The 21,835-nt window shown below is 46.2% G+C and overlaps 1 protein-coding gene across 9 annotated transcripts in view; it reads left to right on the forward strand.

The window, feature by feature from the left end:
* Positions 1 to 21,835, forward strand: part of Ctl2 (Choline transporter-like 2) — a 608,937-nt gene that overhangs the window by 377,528 nt on the left and 209,574 nt on the right. For 8 of the 9 annotated variants that reach the window (XM_065452835.2, XM_065452836.2, XM_065452840.2 and 5 more), the window contains one exon: positions 14,809 to 14,823. The exons of the other annotated variant lie outside the window; for it this stretch is intronic. In XM_065452835.2, the coding sequence (XP_065308907.1) occupies positions 14,809 to 14,823 (15 nt within the window). The remainder of the gene's footprint in view (positions 1 to 14,808; positions 14,824 to 21,835) is intronic. 9 annotated transcript variants of the gene reach the window in all.

Genomic DNA, 21,835 nt, shown 5'->3' on the forward strand with positions numbered 1-21,835 from the left:
TGTATTCGGCACTTCGCCCATCCCACATTTGTCATATTACTTAATTGTTCACTCTATTATGGTGCAATATGACATGGAATCGCCAATACAATCGCCAATACAATCACTTTCCCTCAGGTACATTTCCACCGTAAGAATGATTGTATACAGCCATGCAGTTTTATCTCCAGATTCCTATGACAAGCAATAATGATTGCAGATTTCATCAAATAACAACTGGGGCATATTTTTCTCCATAGTTGGTAATAATGAGCTACCACAGGCCACACTTTTATTGTCATGCCTTCTCAATTATAGACATTTTCGCAGAGTAGTTTACTCTAGAGAAACGAACTGGTGCCATCGTCATCACGCCGCACCTTGACTCAGACAAAAGTGCACGAATGCAAAACTATTACCGCTTCTAGTCTGCTGCTGTACAATCAGGTGTCAGAACTGCAGCCGAGTGATTCCTAACTCATTGTGCTTAATTCATGCTGCAAAATGTGGTCCAGCAGAGGAAAGACGTGTGCAATAGCTGGCTGCAAAAATGGCGACTAGAACAGTAACTCTTTCCCTACCATTGGGAAAATAGGTGTTTTGTTGCAGGCTATGCCAGATTTGTTTTTTCTGAAGAAACGCTCTGCTACCAGGGTGTAACAAGCATGTGACGCCCCCCAGGCATAATGTTCGTTCGCCACCGGGCTCGGTGGCCTGGCGGCAGGCAACATTGTTCACCGCACCGCAGTAAACACCGACGAGCACGGCTGCTCGCCGCTCAGTCATCGTTCAGCACCACCACGCTGCGGAGCGTCCGTCTATCGGAGGGTGCTTCGAGCCCTCCCTTGTTCACGAACCTGGGTGGATCGTGACACTGGCGACAAGTATCCACGGATCGCCCCACGCCGCCGCGAGCGGCGAAACACCGCCTCCCGTTGCTCCCGCCATGCCGCTGCACGTAAGGCTCCAGCCGTTCGAGGGAGATGGGTCCGCCTGGCAAATTCACGAGGAGCAAGTCCACGTGTTCTTCCGGGCAAACGACACCCGAGGCCAAACACCGGGACATTTTCCTGGCCATCTGCGGGACCCGCATCTTCAGCCTCTTGCTCGACCTTCTCAAGCCAGCCACGCCGCATGTTAAGACGCTGGGTGAGCTGCTTGCCATACTGCGCTCGCATTTTAACCCAGCACCGTCCACACTAATTGAGCGTTTCCACTTCAACAACCGGAGCCGCCGGGAAGGAGAGACCCTCAGGCAATTCGTTGCTGCACCACGAGGGTTAGCGAGTACCTGTGCCTTCGAGGATCAACTGGGCTCGCTGCTCCGGGACCGTTTCGTCTGCGGAATCAACAACCCCGCCATGCAGACGCGACTCCTGGAGCTTCTCGACCCCTTGCTGGACGACGCCGTGAAGGCAGCGCTGGCAATGGAAGCTGCCGCCAAGGACGCCAGCGAGATTGCCCGTGCGAGCTCCCGACTGGCACTCCCGACTCCGGCAAAGGCCCGGAACGGCACCCTTGGTCAGCAGCCAGCTTCTGCTTCAGCTGCTTTAAAAGCACCGTAGATCGGAGGTCCGAATGCAAGACGAACAAGGGTGTCTTGACCATCCGACCCTGCAGGAGCTCACAGGGGGCATGGCCAGTGACATTGTGGGGGGTAGTCCGGTACTGAAACAGTATCCGGGCAATCTGCATCCGGAAGTCCCCAGTCTGCCTCTTCTTGAGCTTGTCCTTGATTGTTTGCACCACCTGCTCGGCTGCACCGTTTGAAGCAGGGTGGTACAGCAGAACCATCATTCGGCGGATTCCATTTTTTGTCAGCCAGGCCAGGTACTCTGTGCTGGCGAAAGCAGGTCCATTGTCGGACACAATAACATCCGGCAGCCCCTGGGCAGCGAAGAGCTGTCGTAGCGCTGCAATGGTCACGCCTGCTGATGGAGTGGTGACAGGTAGAACCTCCACCCACTTCGAAAAGGCGTCCACCACCACAAGGAAGTAATGGCCCTTGAAGGGCCCCCCAAAATCCACATGCAGGCGGGACCAGGGTCTCTGTGGGAAGGGCCAGGGAGTGATTTCCACATGATGTGAGGCCGGCTGATGCTCCTGGCAGATTTGGCAGCTCTGCACCATGTGAGCGATGTCCTGGTCCAGGCCAGGCCACCAAGCATGGGACTGGGTCACCATCTTGGTCTTTTCCACGCCAGGATGACCAGCGTGCTGCAACTGCGGGACCCTGGAGAGGAGAGTTTGTGGGATCACCACCCTGGAACCCCCCACAGTAGGGAGGGAGCCCTGCTGCTAGCTCAGCTTGGCGGCCTTGTGGCTATAGGCCTGCTGAACCAATTCCTCCTCACGGGACACCGCCTTGACTACCTGAGACAGGAGTGGGTCCCGGCTGGTCGCTTGTGATACCGCAGATCTGTAGAGTACCTCCAGGTATGCATGCTCCAGCATGAACACTTTAGCAGGTTCTGGAATGGCATCAGGCACCTCTGGCAGGGGCAGACGGCTCAGGGTATCAGCAGGTCCCAAGTCTTTTCCCGGATGGTAAAGCAGCTGGTAACTGTAAGCTACCAGCCTCAAGGCCTAGCGTACCACTCAAGGTGATGCCTGCATGGGAGCTGCCTTGTCAGGCCCCAGCAGCCCCAACAGCAGCTTGTGGTCCGTGACTGCCTTGAACTTCTGGCCCCACAGATTCTGGTGGAAGTGTTCGACACCGAACATGAGGGCCAGGCCTTCCTTGTCCAGCTGGCTGTAGCGTTGCTCTGCAGCGTGAGGCCGACGAGAAGCAAACGACACAGGGTGTTCCTAGCCATCCTTGTCCTGGTGTGCCTGGACGGCTCCCACGCCGTACGGCGATGCATCTACGGTCAGGACGACATGCCTGGCAGGATCGAAGTGTACTAGCACTGGAGCCTTGGTGATTAGCTCCTTGCTGCGCTGGAAGGCCCGGTCCTGCTCCTTCTTCCAGACCCATTGCTGACCATCTTGAAGCAGAAGATGGAGCGGCTGTAGATGCTCTGACAGGTTTGGCAGGAAACTGCTGTAGAAGTTCATGAGGCCAAGGTAGCTCTGAAGCTCCTTCATGTTCTGGGGCTTAGCATCAACTTTGCGGGGAGCTGGGGCTAGGCCAGCCTGGGAAATGACATGTCCTAAGTACTGAACACTGGGGGCCAGGAAAATTTACTTTTCCAGCTTGAGCTTGAGGTCGGCGTCCTGCAGTCATGCCAGGACCATGTGCAGGTTCTGCTGGTGGTCCCCGTCGTCGCTGCCAGTAACCAGGATGTCATCGCCACATGCCTCGTGCCCCTGAAGAGATTGTTCATCTCCCTCTGAAATATGGCTGGGGCTGAGGCTGCGCCAAACGGTAAGCGCGTGTACTAGAAGAGACCCAAAGTTGTCGAAATTGTGACATACTTCCGGGAGGCATCCTGGAGCACCAGCTGCTGGTAAGCATCTGAGAGGTCGAGCTTGGTAATGTTCTGTCCACCGGACAACGCTGACCAGAGACCTATCCGGGGCAGGGGTGCTTCTTGACGTTTGCAACGGTGTCGATGGTAGCCGTGAAATCCCCACAGATCCTGACACTGGCGCCTCACTTGAGGACTGGTATGATGGGAGCGGCCCACTCAGACGTCTTGACGAGCACCAGGATGCCCTCTCGATGTAACCGTTGTAGCTCCTGGGTGACTCCATCCTTCAGGATGAAGGGCTGTGGGTGAGGCTTGAAAAAAACGTTGCCGGGCTCCCTCAGGTACATAGATCCCAGCTGTTGCGCCGGCGAATGTGCCCACCACTGGCTAGAACAGGACTTAACTCGGTTAGGAGACTGGTGACGTCTATCACCGCATGTAGGCTGGCTTCCTGGTACTGTGGCAGACGATCGCCCAGTTAATGAATCCAGTTTCGGCCCAGTAGCATCGGCGACAACCTCTTGATTAAGTAAAGGGGAAGGGTTGCCTCCCTGTCGCCAAAGCGAGTGCTGACCTTTGCCTGACCCTGGAGCTGGGAGAGATGCTTGGAGTAGCTTCGCAGTATCACGCCCGAAGCCTCGACGGACATGCCGGGGGAAGTACGCTTGAACCGTTTCCCGGCCATGACATTCACGCTGGCCCCGACCCTGTGTCGAGCTCCATGGAAATGGGGTGCCCGCAGATTTCGACGGTCAGCATGTATCGACACAGACGACGGTATAAGGCCTGCGTGCCACATGTCGAAAATCGGCAGGTCCTCGGCCACGACGTGGAGCCTCGCCTCGGAAGAAGTCGAGCCTGCTGCCGTGCGTCCCCACCGCGTACCCTTGCGACTGCTACCCTGGCCGTGGGCTTGTGTGGTACCTGGGCTTGAACCAGGCTGCTGCTGCTGTTTCTGTTCATTCTCCCCCTTCGGCATACCCATGCCAAGTTCCCAGTTTTCCCGCACGTGAAGCATTGTGCTTGAGAGAACTGGCACTCTGAGGGGGGATGGGCACCACCACAGTGACCGCAGGTACTGCCCTTTGTCGCTAACTTGTTGACCGCTGCTTCCGCCGACGGTGAGCCAGTCGCACGGGCAATATTACCGACGTCCTTGGCGGCAGCTTCCATAGCCAGCGCTGCCTTCACGGCGTCGTCCAGCGAGGGGTCGGGAAGCTCCAGGAGTCGCGTCTGTGTGGAGGGTTGTTGATACCGCCGATGAAACGGTCCCAGAGCAGCGAGTCCAGCTGGTCCCCAAACTCGCTGGCCCCGAAAACGCAGGCACTCGCTAACCCTCGTAGCGCAGCAATGAATTGCCCGAGGGTCTCTCCTTCTCGGCGGCTCCGGTTCTTGAAGTGGAAATGCTCCATTAGTGTGGACAGTGCTGGGTTGAAATGCGAGCGCAGTATGCCGAGCAGCTCACCCAGCGTTTTAACATGCGGCGTGGCTGGCTTGAGAAGATCGAGCAGGAGAGTGAAGATGCGGGTCCCGCAGCTGGCCAGGAAAATGTCCCGCTGTTTGGGTCAGGTATGTCGTTTGTCTGGAAGAACACGTGGACTTGCTCCTCGTAAATTGGCTAGGCAGACCCATCTCCCTCCAACGGCTCGAGCCTTCCGTACATGGCGGCAGCCACGGGGGGCGGTGTTTTGCCGCTCGTGGCGGCATGGGACGATCCGTTGGTACTCGTCGCCACTATCATGATCCATCCGGGTTTGTGAACAAGGGAGGGCTTGAGGCACCCTCCATTGGACAGACGCTCCAAAGGGTGGTGCTGAAGAACGATGACTGAGCGGCGAGCAGCTGTGCTCGTTGGTGTTTATTAGGTACGGTGACAAATGTTGCCTACCGAACCTGGCGGGCCAACGAAGATTATGCCCGAGGGGGCGTCACATGCTTGTTACAGTGAATGGCGCAGAAAGCTTCAAAAGCGGCATTTCAAAACATCAACAGCGGGCGGCCATTTTTGCTTTCTACTTTGACAGTTGCAGAAAACTTCGTAGCGTGTTCAAAAATCACTGCCTGGGATAAAAGAGCGAACATCTTAGGAAACAAAAGAAAAGTTCTCCTCCTTCATGTCCAACAGTGCAGTGTGTCCATGAGCGGCACGGAGGGTCCCTGAATCGGTGTTTCGAACCATAGTTAGTGGGCTAACGATCCCAGATGGGTGTGGTATGAAAATAGTTAAGGAATGGAATGAATTTGTGGTCAGCCAATTCAAACTGCTGTTGTGTAAGGACTGCCTGTGTTGCTGGCCCTTCGCGATGCACGATTTTCGTCAAGGTTAAGGAGTTGACTTATCCGCCAGCGTTGTATCGCTATCCGCCAGAGAAATGACATCAACCCCAGAACGCCGTCAAGAGTGAGTGCCACTCATTCATCATCATCATCATCATCATCATCATCATCATCATTAGCCTGGTTTTGCCCAATGCAGGGCAAAGGCCTCTCCCATACTTCTCCAACTACCCCGGTCATGTACTAATTGTGGCCATGTTGTTCCTGCCAACTTCTTAATCTCATCCACCCAACTAACTTCCTGCCGCCCTCTGCTATGCTTCCCTTCCCTTGGAATCCATTCCGTAACTCTTAATGACCATCGGTTATCTTCCCTCCTCATTACGTGTCTTGCCCACGCCCATTTCTTTTTCTTGATTTCAACTAAGATATCATTAACTCACGTTTGTTCCCTCACCCAATCAGCTCTTTTCTTAACCCTTAACGTTACACCTATCATTCTTCTCTCCATAGCTCGTTGCGTCATCCTCAATTTAAGTAGACCCCTTTTCGTAATCCTCCAGGTTTCCGCCTCGTATGTGAGTACTGGTAACACACAGCTGTTATACACTTTCCTCTTGAGGGATAATGGCAACCTGGTGTTCATGATCTGAGAATGCCTGCCAAACGCGCCCCAGCCCATTCTAATTCTTCTGGTTATTTCAGTCTCATGATCCGGATCCGCAGTCACAACCTGTCCTAAGTAGATGTATTCCCTTACCACTACCAGTGCCTCACTACCTATCGTAAAATGCTGTTCTCTTCCGAGACTGTGAAACATTACTTGTTTTCTGCAAAGTAATTTTTAGACCCACCCTTCGGCTTTGCCTCTCCAGGTCAGTGAGCATGCATTGCAGCTGGTCCCCTGAGTTACTAAGCAAGGCAATATCACCAGCGAATAGCAAGTTACTAAGGTATTCTCCATTAACTCTTATCGCCAATTCTTCCCAATCCAGGTCTCTGAATACTTCCTCTAAACACGCTGTGAATAGCATTGGAGAGATCGTATCTCCCTGCCTGACGCCTTTCTTTATTGGGATTTTGTTGCTTTCTTTATGGAGGACTACGGTGGCTGTGGAGCCGCTATAGATATCCTTCAGTATTTTTACATACGGCTCGTCTACACCCTGATTGCGCAATGCCTCCATGACTGCTGAGGTTTCGACTGAATCAAATGCTTTCTCCTAATCAATGAAAGCTATATATAAAGGTTGGTTATATTCTGCACATTTTCCTATCACCTGATTGATAGTGTGAATATGGTCTATTGTTGAGTAGCCTTTACGGAATCCTGCCTGGTCCTTGGTTGACGGAACATAAAAACTGTTACAGCGCAAACACATGCAACCACAAGGTATGAAGGACAGGACACAAGCGCTGACTGTCAACTAAATTTTATTAACGGAAGACGGATACCTTATATAAGGGGAAAGGCAGAAGTGAAGGGGGAAGGGAGTGATACAATCGGGGAAAAAATGACAATGCACATCGATGAACGAACGTGCCAGCAGTCAACGGAATAAGGCGCGAAAAAACGCGAAAACGAAAAAACTAGAAAAACGCTAGAATTTTTTCCCCGATTGTATCACTCCCTCCCCCCTTCACTTCTGCCTTTCCCCTTATATAAGGTATCCGTCTTCCGTTAATAAAATTTAGTTGACAGTCAGTGCTTGTGTCCTGTCCTTCATACCTTGTGGTTGCATGCGTTTGTGCTGTAACAGTTTTTATGTCAAGTATGCACCAACTCGCCCAGAAAGAAGTTTTAATGAGTGGTTGACGGAAGTCTAAAGTGTTCCTGATTCTATTTCTAATTACCTTAGTAAATACTTTGTAGGCAACGGATGGTTAGCTGATCGGTCTATAATTTTTCAAGTCTTTGGCGTCCCCTTTCTTATGGATTAGAATTATGTTAGCGTTTTTGCAAGATTCCGGTACGCTCGAAGTCTTGACGTATTGCGTATACAGGGTGGCCAGTTTTTCTAGAACAATCTGCCCACTATCCTTCAACAAATCTGCTGTTACCTGATCCTCCCCAGCTGCCTTCCCCCTTTGCATAGCTCCCGAGGCTTTCTTTACTTCTTCCAGCATTACCTGTGGGATTTCGAATTCCTCTAGACTATTCTCACTGCCATTATCTGTGTGGGTGCCACTGGTACTGTATAAATCTCTATAGAACTCCTCAGCCACTTGAACTATCTCATCCATATTAACGGGACAGCGTTAAGGAGCTCGTGTCGCAGAAAAGCCGGTGTCGTCGGCGTCAGCAGCGTTGGCCGTGAGCGATAAATCACAGAAGGCACTTCGTAAATAAAAAAACATCTTGCAAGATGGGCTCGTGGGAATCGAACCAGGGTCTCCAGAGTGCGAGACGGAGACGCTACCGCTCAGCCACGAGTTCGTTCCTTCAAAACGGGACAAAATCGCCTCTAGTGAATGTGGTGTTGCCTTTGAAACGTGCCGTAGCAAGTTATACTACGGTGTATAGCGGTAATTATGACCATGTAACTTAGAGAAGTCGCAGTTTCATGAGTAGCGAAGTACGTTTCTGCTACATTTCTTCTGCACTCTGCGCACACGCAGAGCCATCTTGCGGCGAACACAGAAGACCCCCTCCTCGCAATGTATGGCGCTGCCCCGACACGTGGCGCGCCACTCGCCCCATGACCGCGTCTGCCTTCATGGCGCGTCGGGGCCCGGCTATCTGTGCCAATCGCGACGTTTGGCTGGCGGAGCGCGTTTGAGTAGGGGGTGCGAATGGGGTGCGATAACGCTATCGTGTTCCACTCTTGAAGGCGAAGCTCAAGCGTCCTCCAATTTTTTAGTAATGATATTGCCGGCTTTGCCTCTTAACGCATACATCTGATTCTTGCCAATTCCTAGTTTTTTCTTCACTGCTTTTAGGCTTCCTCCGTTCCTGAGAGCATGTTCAATTCTATCCATAATATAATTCCTTATGTCAAATGTCTTGCGCTTGTTGATTAACTTCGAAAGTTCTGCCAGTTCTTTTCTAGCTGTAGGGTTAGAGGCTTTCATACATTGGTGTTTCTTGATCAGATCTTTCATCTCCTGCGATAGCTTACTGGTATCCTGTCTAACGGAGTTACCACCGACTTTTATTGCACACTCCTTAATGATGCCCACAAGATTTTCATTCATTGCTTCAACACTAAGGTCCGCTTTCTGTGCTAAAGCCGAATACCTGTTCTGTAGCTTGATCTGGAATTCCTCTATTTTCCCTCTTACCGCTAACTCATTGATCGGCTTCTTATGTACCAGTTTCTTCCGTTCTCTCCTCAGGTCTAGGCTAATTCGAGTTCTTACCATCTTATGGTCACTGCAGCTCACCTTGCTGAGCACGTCCACATCTTGTATGATGCCAGGGTTAGCGCAGAGTATGAGGTCGATTTCATTTCTAGTCTCGCCGTTCGGGCTCCTCCACGTCCACTTTCGGCTATCCCGCTTGCAGAAGAAGGTATTCATTATCCGCATATTATTCTGTTCCGCAAACTCTACTAATAACTCTCCCCTGCTATTCGTAGTGCCTATGCCATATTCCCCCACTGCCTTGTCTCCAGCCTGCTTCTTGCCTACCTTGGCATTGAAGTCGCCCATCAGTATAGTGTATTTTGTTTTGACTTTACCCATCGCCGATTCCACGTCTTCATAGAAGCTTTCGACTTTCTGGTCATCATGACTGGATGTAGGGGCATAGACCTGTACATCCTTCATTTTGTACCTCTTATTAAGTTTCACAACAAGACCTGCCACCCTCTCGTTAATGCTTTAGAATTCCTGTATGTTACCAGCTATATTCTTATTAATCAGGAATCTGACTCCTAGTTCTCGCCTCTTAAGCGGTAGCACAGGACGTGCCCGCTTTTTAGCACTGTATATGCTTCTTTTGGCCTCCTAACTTCACTGATACCTATTATATCCCATTTACTGCCCTCTAATTCCTCCAATAGCACTGCTAGACGCGCCTCACTAGATAACGTTCTAGCGTTAAACGTTGCCAGGTTCATGTTCCAATGGCAGCCTGTCCGGAGCCAGGGATTCTTAGCACCCTCTGCTGCGTCGCAGGTCTGACCGCCGCTGTGGTCAGTTGCTTCGCAGCTGCTGGGGACTGAGGGCCGGGGTTTGATTGTTGTGTTCATATAGGAGGTTTTGGCCAAGTACTGCACCAGGGTGGCCAATCCTGCTCTGGTGAGGGAGTGCGTTACCGGTTCTCGTCACTGGAATCAGGACACACTCCAGACCTGTTTATGCAATTTTATCAACACTCGTTTTTTCTTTTCTTTTTTTCTAATCCGGTGGAAAACTGCGTGGCACCGGGATTCGAACCACGGACCTCTTGCACGCGAGGCGGGTGTTTTACCTCTACGCCACCGCTGCACTGTGCCACTCATTACGCAATGACAAAAAGAGTAGCACTGCTTTCTGGCATAGGAAGTTTCTTCAATGTATTTTACACACATCCACCTGAACTTGCACTCAAGTTTGCAACCGCTCTATCGCCCATGTGTCAAGAATAAGTGAATGGGCCCACCCTTGAATGTGCTGAAGCATGGGTGATGAATACACTGACAGCACACGAACGTTCGAAGCTGAACATTCCTTAATGATCCATGCAGTAAGCGAGTGACTAGCGATAAAACGTCTTTGCTACAAGCTAATACAATGCGCAGAACATCTACATTACAAGCCTGTGGTGCAGCAAGAACAAATATACTTCAATAGAATACACCTGCGAGTGATTAGGCAGGAAATAAACTGTTAGATAGTGACTGTGCAAAGGAACATTACTGAGTCAGAAACTTACAAGCCACTGTTTCAAAGTGTTTGTCAAATAAGAACAAAGATGAAGTCACACTAATCCTGATTTAAATCAGAAGCGGAAAGTGAGGGCAACCAACAGTAGATTTTTAGCCCCTGTCTTGTACAAGCACCATATACGCTGCTCGCACCATTTGGGCAGGACGTAACGAGCTCCAAATGCACTTGCATGTCCTGTGAAGCTGTAGCCAAAGCTTTGTGTTGTCCACCTTGTCACCATCTACGATAACCACCAAAACATAGGTTTGCTGAGCTGCACTCAGTGTCATACACATCCATTGTAAACACAGAGGCTGCTTAGGCAAGCAATGGATACGTCATGACGTGTTCAAACATGGCGGCGCCTACGGAATTGTCATGTTGAATAACAATTTCATTTTGCTTTACCACTAATGCAAATATTAGAAATAATATAATAATAATGAATAATGTAATAATTATAATAAATATATAATAGGTGAAATAAAATATATAATAAATAATAATAATATAATATAAACAAGTGCTCAGTTTCCCCAATTTTTTTTATTCCAGCGAATTCTTGCACATATATGTGAATTTGGAAAATATTTTGCCTCTTGTATTCACCAAAAATATATTAATGAGAGACATCTGCTTTAAAATGTGGGCTTCAACACAAAAGTAAGCTTTGACCGTAATTATTTGAACAGATGATAGTGAAAGGAATTGAAAGCAGTCAAAGCATTGAAGCAGCAAAATTGAAATGCACAGTGAGAGCTGAATTGATGAGTACAACTCGGGTGCCTTTGGTGATAATGGTACTATAAACATCTAGGATGAGTACAGCTCAGGCATGGTATTTAAAGGGCTAATTTCTGTATACAGATCACACTGGAAGAATAGACAGGTGTCTCAAAGCATGCGGCAACCTGTTTCATATCTGTGTTTGTAGTTCCTGTCTCTACCGCTAGGGGCGTTACAGGATAGGGGGCATCATTTTTTAACATGAAAGCATGCAACTCTATGGTGTGATCACCACAAGCTTGTTTAAAAATGGGGAAAAGTTTCGACAAAACGAAAATATTAAGCGAAAACGATCACAGCAAAGGTTTAGTTTTTTCAGCATACGCTAAAGAGGACGAAGGCGAAAGCCTGCCTGCTCTCAAGGCATTCATCACATTACTTGACATTTTCATTCTGATGCGTTGTTACTTTTCAGGTCAAGGCAGGTCATGGCAGGTCAAGCACACAAAGACACAGACAGTGAAAAGAAGACGAACAAGGCACGTCTTTTGGTTGTCCGTGTCTCGTGTGCTTGACCGGCCTTAAGGAAAACTGATGCCATACCAACTAGCTCGGATCCAGACCCTTGGAGTGTTGTTACTTCCTATTGCTTGTTTTCTCCCACCAAAGGTTGTGGGTTCAAGGGCCTTAATTAACAGCTCTTTAGTTAACTTTGCCGTCATTAACACCAAAGGTTGTGGGTTCGACTCCCACCAAAGGTTGTAGGTTCGAGTGCCTTAACTGCATCTAAATTAATAATGCCTTAATTAACACCAAAGGTAGCGGGTTCTACTCTCGTCCTTCACGATGTCAATTGGAATCCAACTTGGAGATATGGCCAGTTCGCCTAAATCGCCAACTGGGTTCGACTCCCACCAAATGTTGTTGATTTGGGTGCCCTAATTAACTATATTTTAATTAACTTTGTCTTAATTAACACCAAAGGTCATGGGTACAAGTCCCACCAGTGGTCCTGGGTGGCAACATCAATTTTGGTGCCATAACACTGAACTCAATTTTTCGATAACACAGGAAAATTGATTTTTCAATCTGTGAGGCCCTTAAGACCTTCGCTTTAAGTCGAGGGTTCAACTCCCACCATGGTTTGTGGGTTCAACTCCCTATGAATTTTGCTGCCATGAATTTTGGTGCCATGAATTTTGGTGCCATAATGCCAGATGCATAACGCTGAACATAGGATTTTTCGTCCCATGAGCCATCTAAGGCTGGCTATTGCCTTAATAAGTGCTGTTCATCTTGAATGAGAATTTACTTTTTTCTGCTTGAGTGATTATTGGGGAGCCCTCAAACAAATAATTTCTGGGGTTATTATATGCCACGGTTTGAGCGCTTTCCAATAGGGATTCACGGGCACACGCAGAACCAAGCACAGAAAGGCGGTTTCCAAGTGGTTCATGGTCGGGCTTGCAAATGGGTACTTCTCATTATTATATTCATGGCACTTAATGTTTTTTTCTACTGATGAACTTTTTTTAATTCTGAAGAATGAGAAAGCACATGCTGTGACCACCAAGTATATACTGAAATGATTGCACGAATTGTTCAAAATGCCTGTGCTGGAGGAATCTTCTTCACACTTTGCACACAAGGCGAGAAACCACGATCTGCCGAATGCAGCGACGTTCGTGGCCAACATGCATGCAAACCACGCACATAGCTGCTAACCGCACAATTTACTTTTAATGTTGTCTATTCTAATCTAGAGTATCTTGCAAGTTACTCTAACTTTTTATTTACGCTAAGTAATGTCCACATAGTCGATTGAATGCTAACATGGCACACTAGGGCAAAAGGGAAGAAAATATAAGTACACAACTGTGCTGACATTACCCAACGGGAAATATATTACTGTCTGCATGATGCACACGATAGCTGGAATAAGACTAGAACAATGATTTGTGACTAAGACAGTGTATAAAACAGAGCTGTGCTCACATATGAGAAAATTTGACGCTTCTCATAGATCCAAACGAAAATGTGTGCACAGCATCGACGCCTCGGTATGCTTGATCACTGCCTGCACGGGAACGCATAATCAAGGCCTTAAGTGCAGCAGAACTTGCCCGAGACACAGCACGAGCACATCTAGACAAGAAGAGGCAGAAAACTTGCTGAAATGCACCCGCCAAGATGTTGTTCGATGGCGTGTGGCCACGCTGCAAATAAAGGTCCAATAGCAAGTTCAGTAGGTGGTTTCTTGTTGCATATTCAATATTTCTTCCCAAATAGCATGGGAGACAGTAATACAGAATCGAGAAGAGCTAGTGGTGCCAAATAATAAAGCCATTTTGCAGCAAAGTATGCAAGTCTGGCACCACTAGCGGACAGTGGTGACCCCACAACACTGCAGTGCTCTTGCCGCCAAAGGCAGGAAGCACAAAGAAAGTCAGCCAGCTCTGCAGTCAGACGGCACCGTTAAGATATCTGTCTATTCCGCGACAGCAATGCAGACTATGGCAAACAAACTGTTCAATTCACTTTCATATTATTATAGAACAGACCACAACCTGTTATGAAAAAGTCAACATTTTAAAATACTGTTATCAGTAAACTGAAAATCGTCGTTCTAGCAGTTTTTTTTATTCATCCTTGAGTACTCTAGTTGAGATGCTGGTAATCTTTTTATTTGCTTCTTTGTATTTTATAAAGGGCTTATTTTCATTTTTAGAATTATGATTTTATTTATGCCCCCAGCTGTGTAATAATGTCTGATGCCCATTATACGCCTGTGTATTTTTATTGGTTTTTAAACTTGGAATTATTTGCTTTTGTACACACTTTTTTTTAGCTTGCTATGGCGGCTTTTACAAACTTGTTTACTTCCATGGTTGTTCTGCATAAAATGTCCTAATACATTCTTTGCCCATGAGACCCTGTTCTATTTGCTACTTATATTGGAAGTTATTAACCACTTTGGGCTCTTTTAACATTGTACTACCAGCCATTTTCCTTTGGTTGCAGGGCATAAGCCTTGTTTATGTACTAGTATGTACATCTTCTGCAGGTAATTGGTGTACAAGTTAGGGAGCATGGTTATGCGTTAATATGGAATTGTCATTTCTTTAAATTCACAACTGTGTCTTCAGCTTTGAAGTTTGGTATGCACTTATTACTTTATTACATATTGCAACCAGGCACTGCGGAGTGCCTTGTTTCAGGGACGGCAATCTGCATTCTTATCAGTGTTATGTAATATTTTCAAATTTTTTATATCCCTCTTCTTTCTTTAATCCTATTCTTCACTTGCCACCATTTCTTTCTCATGTACCTCTTCCTTTCTGAAGCAGCAGTTGTGTCCTTCCCTGATAGATACGCAAGTGTAATAATGCCATGCAGAAGTTTGTTGCTCTTAGGGCAGATGGAGTTTTGACTCGTAGATTTCTTCATCAGTTAAGTGTTGAGCAGCTTTGTCTTGTTCAATGGAATTTTTTTAGACTATAGGTTTAGAGTTTTGCAGATTTGTTTTCTGCAATAATTAAAAAGAAATTTGTTTGCTTTTCAGGAGCTCTATTGAACTGTAAGTTTACTATTTAATTTATGAACTTGCACACACACCATCTGCACAAAGTCTGCATTTAACTAATTCTGGAAAACTGGTGGCCACTTGGTTAATACAACTTTTTACATTTGTGAAACAAGTGTTTTAAAGGGTGACTCCGGCAATTTTTTTCATCATGTCAGAGAAGTGGTTGTTTTTGTATCTTTGTGGCCACTGTGTCATGCGGGATAGTTGCAAAGAGGAGAGATAATTTTAAATGTGCAGAAAACTACATCCAAGTTCAAAGTGGACTGGCCAGCCTAAAGAGCTGCTTCTCATGACATCACCGGTATTGAGAGCACACCAGGTACAGGAGCGCAATTACTTGAGACAGTCTGTTCAGCTACAAGGATTCTAATGTCACATGACACCTCTTTAATGGGGCAATTGAGTTCTGTGGCAATCCACAGGGTGAAGGGAAGATTTCACCAAAGGGCAAAATTGTCACCCATTCAACTGTAGCGCACCAGCTACAAAGGACACCCATACTGGTTTTTCAGCAAGAGAGCTCCACGAATGCTTTGTACATGTTAGGTGATTAAGCCTGAGGTCGTTGTACATCTGGGGCTCTGCCATCTGAGCAACCAAGCATATTGCAGGGCAAGACCGAATTAATTGACAGCTGTGAATCTGCTTTTCTGAGGTTGGATACCTTTTATAGGTTCCTGTCTCGTAGATGCCACATTTCCCTTTTCTTGATGCTTCTTAGTGACAAAACAAACCGAAGGATTGCACTTTGAAAGTTGCTGCTGAAAGCTTTGTCAGCAGAAAAGTTGAACACAATTGCTGATGGCAATAGGTGTCCTGCTGCACATATTTCAAAGACGACTTCACACTGATATGTTGGCACCAGTGCTGCTGCTTTTCACATGCTGGTGTCACAATAGGCTAGCACACAGGGTGAACAGTTGAGATCATTTGAGGGCACATATTGGGAGTGTCAGGCTTTGCAATAATTCTGAAATGATCACACAGCTCTCATATGGCGCATACAAGAGAATGTATATTTTGCTGCAGTCTGGAGACCCTAATAAATTGTTGGATTTACCCTTTAAAAGCCCAGTCTTTTCAAATGTTTCTAAAAGCATGGAAAAGTTGAGAAAGAAAAGGTACTGTTTTGGGGGGGCTCATTAATTTTTATTGTTCACATGCATGTGAATGCTCAGGTTTGCTTGAATGATTTGCATGCAATTGTTTTCAATTCAGAAGAAGCTGTTGATCTGGTTGGTGCTTCCTAAGGGACATGCTTACTGCTTGAGAGAGATGCAGCCTGCCACAAACACAAAACGTACCATGTCCATGTAGTCATTCATGTTTCTTGTGTTCATCTACCAGCAGTGCTCATGCCCTTTTGATTTCAATTATTCACACTTCATCTGCTAGTAACCATTTAGGGAACAGCACATTACCAGTGACATTCCTAGTCGTAGTGGCTGCATGTGTCAAACATACGTGCCAGAGAAAGTGCCTTCGCTTCGTTCTGACTATGGCCATTTTGTGGACTGGCGTTGGTGGAGCTCTAGTCGTAAAGCTTGCAATGGTGCTTAGCAGCATTGCACTTGTAAGACCTGCCACGCACCGTGTTGAGTAGGCACAAACACACAAAAAGCACTCATTTCTGTGAGTTGACATTGTCGGCTCTAGTGTACTGTTATGGCAGCAGGTGAAGGAGAAGCACATTTATAGCATGTCTCTACATCTACATTTAAGCCCCAGAGTGGTTAAGCCACGTGAGGCAGCTGCAAGCTACTTGGTTATTGTTCTCAAATACTATAGGCTGTTTTCTTTTTATAGCCATATAGAGCCCCTGTATATTGAGACTTAACAGGGGCCTTGAATGAATAAATAAAGCAATAGGAAATGTGTTTCAAACGTAAAATTCTAATAAAAATGAATTGAAGATATTTGAAATAATTAACTCCACGGCTACAGAATATTGTTGCGGTGAGTCTAGGTCTCGACTTCCTCTCAACACACTCTGCCCTGATCAACTCCTCTACAGACGTTCAGTTAGACCTGCCTTCTGACCCCGACTCTGTTTCTGTTTCTGCTGTACCTCCTTCCTTAACTTCACAAGGTGGCTGCCTTAAGAGGAAGCTATAGCTCGGGTGCTCTTATCTGAACACATGTAAAAGCAGAATTTGTTTTTCTCTGCAACCACTGCACTAAGTTTGGCAAGGTTTGTTGTATTTGAAAGAAAAACTTGAAAATCTAGTGACTGGTGGTTTCGAATTTTTTTATTTCAGTCATCATTTTTTTTATTAAAAATTGACTAAAATTGAAAATTTTCAGAAAACGAAACTATCAAGTTTACAACTCTGTAACTCAGCAATAAATAATGATATCACAATTCTGTATATTACATCTAATAGTACATCTAAAGCAGACAAAATTTAAATGTTGCACATAAATCTAAAAAAGCTTAGTAATATGAAAATACAGATTTTGCAGAACCCTTGTACACAACGTAACAAAGTCGCGTGAGATATTAATTGACATATTGAATTTGTTCGCGTTCAATGATCTGATGAGTGCCGTTCACAGAACCGCGATGTCTGTTCTTGATGCAGAGCTATTAATTTGTAAACTCCGTGCTGATATTTTTCTTTCAAACTTGCATATTTTTGAAAAATTTTTTCACAAATTTTAGGGCCTAAATTAAAATTACGCTTCGAACAGTCACTAGAATTTAACTTTCTCTTTCAAATGCAACACATTTCATTAAAATCGGTCCAGGGGTTATCTCAGAAAAACGTTTTTGCTTTTGCATGTACTTGAATAGACTGCATTGTAGTTGGGCCCGTGCTAAAGCTTCCTCTTAAGCTGCTACTTTTGTCCTCTTCACTTGCATCTGCCTGTCAGGGACTTGTCTTTCCACTCGTGGATGTCGTTCTGACGCAAAATATTGCGCTGCTTAGTACTGTTGCTACAGCTGTGGCCAGCTCTGTCTACCTGTACGTACTCAACTTTGGATTTTCAACATACATGCTTCAGCACGGCATTGCAGTGGCCCTTGTTTCTCTTTTGAACGAGTGCCAAATCTCTTCGCACACTGCTGATGCTTGTTCATTTACTAACAGTACCCTGGAATGCTCCTGTCCATGTTCGTCTTAACACGATATTAACAACATGATCGCTGCCGACCTTACTCCCACCCAGACTGAAGAACTTTGTTTCCTACTGATCACTCATTGTATAACACTTGCGATGCAAGTCCCATCCATCGAAGACCCTACCGTGTCTCTGCTGCTGAGTGAGACATCGTGCAGAGCAAAGTTACAAAGATGCTACAGGAGAGAGTCGTCCAACCTTCGGCTAGCTCGTGGGCCTCGCCACTCATCCACATAAAGAAAAAGGACAGCACCTGGTGGTTTTGCGTCAACTACTACCATTTAAACAAGATTACCAAAAAAGACGTCTGTCCTTGCCTCACATTGATGATGCACTTGATTAGCTGCACGGTGCACATTATTTTAATGTGATAGCATTAAGGACCTAATGTCACAGAAAATCTGGTGTCGGCATCAGCGGCGTTGTCTGTCAGAAAAAATCATCACGAACCACAACCACGCAGTCCCTCCACGTGGCGCGTAGGCGTTACTGAACTAATTGAATTTCTCAAAGTAAGATATATCAGAAAATTTGTAGTCTGACTTACACACAACCTACAGACATGATAGCATCAGATTGTAATTTGATTACACGAGAAAACATAATTCTGTTACACAGAAACTCAAACACAAGCCCCCTTTATCCTTGCTTACAGGGGTATGAGCCATTGATGAGTCGCTCCTTGTGGCCTCTGCCCTGCACTGCCGCTGGGATTGGCCCACCATTGTTTTCTATCAGGCCCCGTGTCACAGAATATTCGGTGTTGGTGTTGGCGTCAGCAGGGCCCGATAACCCTATAGCGTTCAACTCGTGAAGGCAAAGCGAATGCGCTCTCCAAGTTTTTTTAATCGATTGACCTCTGTTCGGGATACTGGCAGATTGCTGTTGATGAGAAGGACTGCGAAAAGACTGCCTTTATTATAACTGATGGTCTTTACCAATTCCGATTTATGCCCTTTGGCCTCTGCAATGCTCCAGCAACATTAGAGGGAATGATGGACAATCTCCTGTGATGTTTGAAGTGGTCAATATGCCTCTGTGATCTCGACAATGTAATCCTTTTTGCCCTGACATTTGAAAGCCACCTTCAGTGCCACTCGACTGTACTTACAATGTTTCGTGCTGCTGACCTTCAACTCAACTTGTCGAAATTCCGCTTCGGTCATTCCAAAATTACTGTTCTTGGACACCTTGTTAATGCTTAGGAAATTCAACCTGACTCAAAGTTTATGCTGTGCAAAACTTCCGGGTACCATGGTCTATTAAGGAGGTGTGATGGTTTATTGGCTTGTGCTCATACTTCTGATATTTTGTTAAAAATTTTGCTCACATTGCTCAACCTCTCATCGAGCTTTTGAAGAAGGATGTACCTTTCTCATGGGGACAACAGCAAGCAGATGCCTTCATCACACTCATTGCAGTCCTTACAATTTCCCCGATTTCAGCCCGCTTCTGCACCCACCGAGTCCGTATGGATACTAGTGGACACTGCATCGGCGCTGTCAGGACTGGAGTGGACATGAGAGTGTGTGCTTGCTTACGCTAGCCACCTTCTCTCGACACCCAAACGCAATCACTGAACAAGTGCGCCTTACACTAATTTGGGCATTTGTGGAATTTCTCATACCTGTTTGATTGCCCATTCCATGTAGTTACTGATCAACGCGCACTATGCTGGCTGTCTACACTGAATTACCCTACCTAGACATGGCCATTGGGTGTTAAGATTGCAAGGGTATACATATAGTATACATAGGTTCACAGTCACGTACAAATCCGGACGTCTATACCAGGATGCTGACTGCTTGTCTCGCCATCCAGGGAAGAGGCCACAGACACCGAATGCGACATGTGCATTAAGTCCATCTCTGACTTGTTCACATGAGAGATGAATGGTGCTGCAATCCTATTCTATGCTCTGACACCCCTGATCATTCACTTCACCTGTTCACTCTTCTCGACGGAACCCTATGGGTCATTCCACACCAAATTAACCACCGTTTTTTTCGACCATCACAGGATATAGCTGAAAAAATTTCCGCATGTTTCTTGGAGTTCAAAACAAAGTAAAACAAAAACTCACAGACACTCAGTTTGTACATTTTATTATTTCTCTAAACTTTAATTCATCTGCTTAAGCAACAGATTAAACAAATAACTGATGTTGCCTTGAATAATTCTCAGTCACGTGTCACTATGAGTGACATCGCAGCACTGCCATGTACGTAGGCGCACTTGTGCAGTTGACATGCTCTCTGGCTAGGATTGCAGCGCCCGCGAGGAGAAGGGCAAGCGGCGTTTGGTTTAAAATTTAGGCTCTTTCCGCGACGTGTAGGGATGTAATACTTAGCGGACGCTATGCAGACACTGCGCTTGACAGCTCATAATGGCCAGACCTGGTGAGAGGCCCTTTGAAGACATGAGATTGAACAGTGATGAAATTGGGAAGAGTGTTCCATAACTGAATGGCACGAGGAAGTGCCGACCAATTGAATGCATAAGTGTTTGTTACCGTAGAGGCGCTTGAGGCTGAGGTGATTATATGTAATCTGCGTGATGCGCAAGGTGCTACCTCAAGCGTAAAAAATATTTTCTAGCGTCATAAACGTATTTGTGAAGTAATGATAAGAGTGTAAAATCACATTGAGTACTTAAGGATGGAAGTGATTTATCAAGTTTTATTTGTGAGATGCTTGAATTGTACGTATAGTTACGTGAGGTAAACCTAGCAGCCCTATATTGAACTGATTTTAATAAGCTGGTTAGGTTGTTATGATAGGGTGACCAGATTGGAGAAGCAAATTCGAGCTGGGGGGCAAGCAAATGTCTGATAAGCTAGCTTGCACTTGTTGGAGGGTGAATGACGTAGGATTCGGCATAAGTACTCCAGTGATTTTGAAGCATTAGTACATGTAGTAGTAACATGATGGCAGGTGTTACAACCTGCCCCATCGTAATTCCTGCTGCTTGCTGCCAAGAACCCGTCCTAATGAAACGTCTCTGCAGCCTTCAGAACAGCCGGGTATCAGTATACAATTGAGTGGTGGGTGACTTGCAAAATAGTGTCCTCCCTCTTCCGTATGTAGCTGTGGATGAACCACTCACTAGATCTGACTGGAAAACAATGCTTATCGTCGCTGTTACCTGGGCTGCAACAAGTTTGGGCTTCAAACAAGAAGACACACAATAGTGCGCCGTCTAATTTTTGCTTGGCCCCATTTTTAGTGCTGTTCATTTTTCCCAAGTCGTGTAACAACTAGGTCACCAACATACATTTTATAAATGTGTCAATTCTTAAATGCAATTTGAGTTTTTTTAATGCTATCATTTTGAAAAATAGCATAATGATGATGGTATAATTTGATGCAAAGTAACCGCACGCCTTAGCAATGAAAAACTTTTGGCGGAAGTTAAGCAAAGTGTTCTTTGCTTAACTTGCGACAAAATGAATGACTAGTGAACTGAAATGAGGATGACAAAGTTTTATGGCATCAGATGGCAGCTGCCAGTGCCATATTTTAAGGAGTAAGTTGAGCCTTCTGTGTTGGTCGTGTTACTTTGGCCAATGTAAAATACTAACGCCTGCTTCTGCCTCGTAATAATATCAAATGAGCAACTGTGGTAGATGAGAACAAACATGTATAATTGTACTAAATGCAAGGGTGTAACATATATGAAGGAATGAAAATGTCCCAAAATATGTGCCATGGCACATTTTCACCTCAGTGTAGGAACACCTAATGCACGCTTTTTGACCTTGGGCAGTGTGGCGATGTCACAGGAGTACTGCTACCACCACTCTTGCATTATCTGTGAAAAATGGGAAACAGCTGTGCCATCTGATAAAGATTAAGAAAAAGGCATTATTTCACTTAACTGC

Source organism: Dermacentor albipictus, chromosome 1, assembly GCF_038994185.2.
Source record: "Dermacentor albipictus isolate Rhodes 1998 colony chromosome 1, USDA_Dalb.pri_finalv2, whole genome shotgun sequence".
Lineage (NCBI taxonomy): Eukaryota > Metazoa > Arthropoda > Arachnida > Ixodida > Ixodidae > Dermacentor > Dermacentor albipictus.